Below are 1,852 nucleotides of genomic sequence, written 5' to 3'. Positions count from 1 at the left end.
TAGGGATTTCCTGTAGCTACCCCCACTCAACCCTATAAGGCGGACGTGTTTAGTCCCCTTCTCCTTTGGGTACACTGTGTACAGCCGTCCTTGAATGGGTGGCTGCTACCACAGTGTGTCCACCAGCATTCCTTACACAAATTTTATTTAAGAGCAGAAACCATTCTAGTGATATGTCTAGCTCGATTCCACGTGAATCTGATAGCACCCCGCCTTATAGTTTTAGGCCAATCGTTCTCATATACTTCCCAGGTTTCGGGTACTAATAATTCCCACCCACAAATTAGTCTATTGAGTTTTACTCTATTCAATTGGTCTCCACGGGGGAATTGGTACTCTTGACACTTCATACAATAATAATATCTCCTTCTAGAGCTACAATATAATTTCTGACTGTACCTTACACAGTTACAAAACACCCAACTCCAATGGTTGTGGTTACTATGTTTTAAACATGGAATCCTGCTAAAATATCCCGGTGGTCTAGGGACTTCAGTTTCCACAACAGAAAGGTAAGTACTGAGGAGTTCCTGTTAATATATATAACAGGAACTATATATATATATATATATATATATATATACACATATATATCTCAGTTCCGCCGGTTTGATGAGGTATCCATTCTGTATGTCAAGGAGCAAAGTTCACCACCTGTAAATTATCTTCAGGGGATACCTGGAACCACTGGTATTAACTAGGCTTTACCGTTCTTTCAAAAGGATTCCTTCATTCATGCAGCTCCTTTTTCTTCCTTATCACTAGTTTTAAGTCCTCTGAAGTCTTTGCTACTTCCCACTGATCTCCGGGTAAAGGTCCTTTAATTCGCGAGGCGTGCGTCCATCCTCGTTCTGCAGTCCGGATAGCAGTTTCTGTGGTAAGCAAAACAAGAAAGGGCCCCTCCCACCTAGGAGTGAGAGAGGATTCTTTCCAGGCTCTGATTAATACCATATCACCTGGCTTTACTGAATGTATGGATATATCTAGGGGTGGCCTCTGTACCACCATTCCCTTCTTCCGCAATCGCTCTCTCCTTTTCATCAGCTGAACAATATAAGGGTTAATACTATCTTCATCTAAAGTAGGGTAATTGACTGGGCATTCCATATCATAGGGCATGCCATATAACATTTCAAATGGGGAAATTCCAGTATCCGCTCGGGGCTGAGTCCGAATATTTAATGAAGCAATTGGCAAGCATTTTACCCATGACGTTTTGGTTTCTATCATTAACTTAGTTAATTGTTTCTTTATTTCTCCATTCATTCGTTCTACTTTCCCGGAGCTTTGTGGATGCCAAGTGGTATGGAACTCCCATTTAGTTCCAAAGGGGGCTAGAGCTTCTTTTACTACTTTGGAAATGAAATGTGGGCCTCTATCTGAATCAATAGTTTCAATATTCCATAAGTAACTCTTTAATAGACACTGTTTCACATTCATTATTGACAAGTTAAGTAGTTTTGTGTATATATAAATTTTCATTTGTCTTAAGTTAATAAATTTAATGAAATATTTTTAAAATATGTACTACAGCAACTATCAAAGTATTTGAAAAAAGATGCTGTTATAAATACCTGTGAGACAACCTATAACAGCCATATGAATTGGTTTTTACCTTAATCGCTTACAGTCCTTTTTCAAATCAAGTAAGAAGCAAGTAACTAGTTTAAAAGTTATACATTTTTAACAACTTGAAATGAGTATTACTTTTCAGATAGTTTAGTAAAGTCTTTGAATTTTGCCTATAAACACAATTAGGTATTAACACAGGACTGTATAGTGTTTATATTCTTATTAACCTGCCAACAGGAATAGTTTATTGGCAACCTTAAATATTCAGAGGCAAAACACA

The 1,852-nt window shown here is 37.7% G+C and overlaps 1 protein-coding gene across 1 annotated transcript; it reads right to left on the bottom strand.

Annotated features, from left to right (window-relative positions):
- Positions 1-509: 509 nt before the first annotated feature.
- LOC126036499 (uncharacterized) lies at positions 510-1,486 on the bottom strand. The gene is made up of 2 exons (XM_049796394.1): positions 709-1,486; positions 510-530 (listed from the first exon to the last, which is right to left on the bottom strand). The coding sequence occupies exon 1, from the start codon at positions 1,480-1,482 to the stop codon at positions 730-732; it is 753 nt and encodes a 250-aa protein (XP_049652351.1). The 5' UTR covers positions 1,483-1,486; the 3' UTR covers positions 510-530; positions 709-729.
- Positions 1,487-1,852: the final 366 nt, after the last annotated feature.

The sequence above is a fragment of the Accipiter gentilis genome, chromosome Z (assembly GCF_929443795.1).
Source record: "Accipiter gentilis chromosome Z, bAccGen1.1, whole genome shotgun sequence".
In the NCBI taxonomy this organism is placed as follows: Eukaryota; Metazoa; Chordata; class Aves; order Accipitriformes; family Accipitridae; genus Astur; species Astur gentilis.
The sequence above is the reverse complement of the archived record's forward strand: the minus strand, read 5'-3'. Positions and strand labels throughout refer to the sequence as shown.

Coding starts and splice junctions, on each gene's coding strand:
- LOC126036499 (XM_049796394.1), bottom strand. CDS start 1,482: ATGAAAATTTATATATACACAAAACTACTTAACTTGTCAATAATGAAT.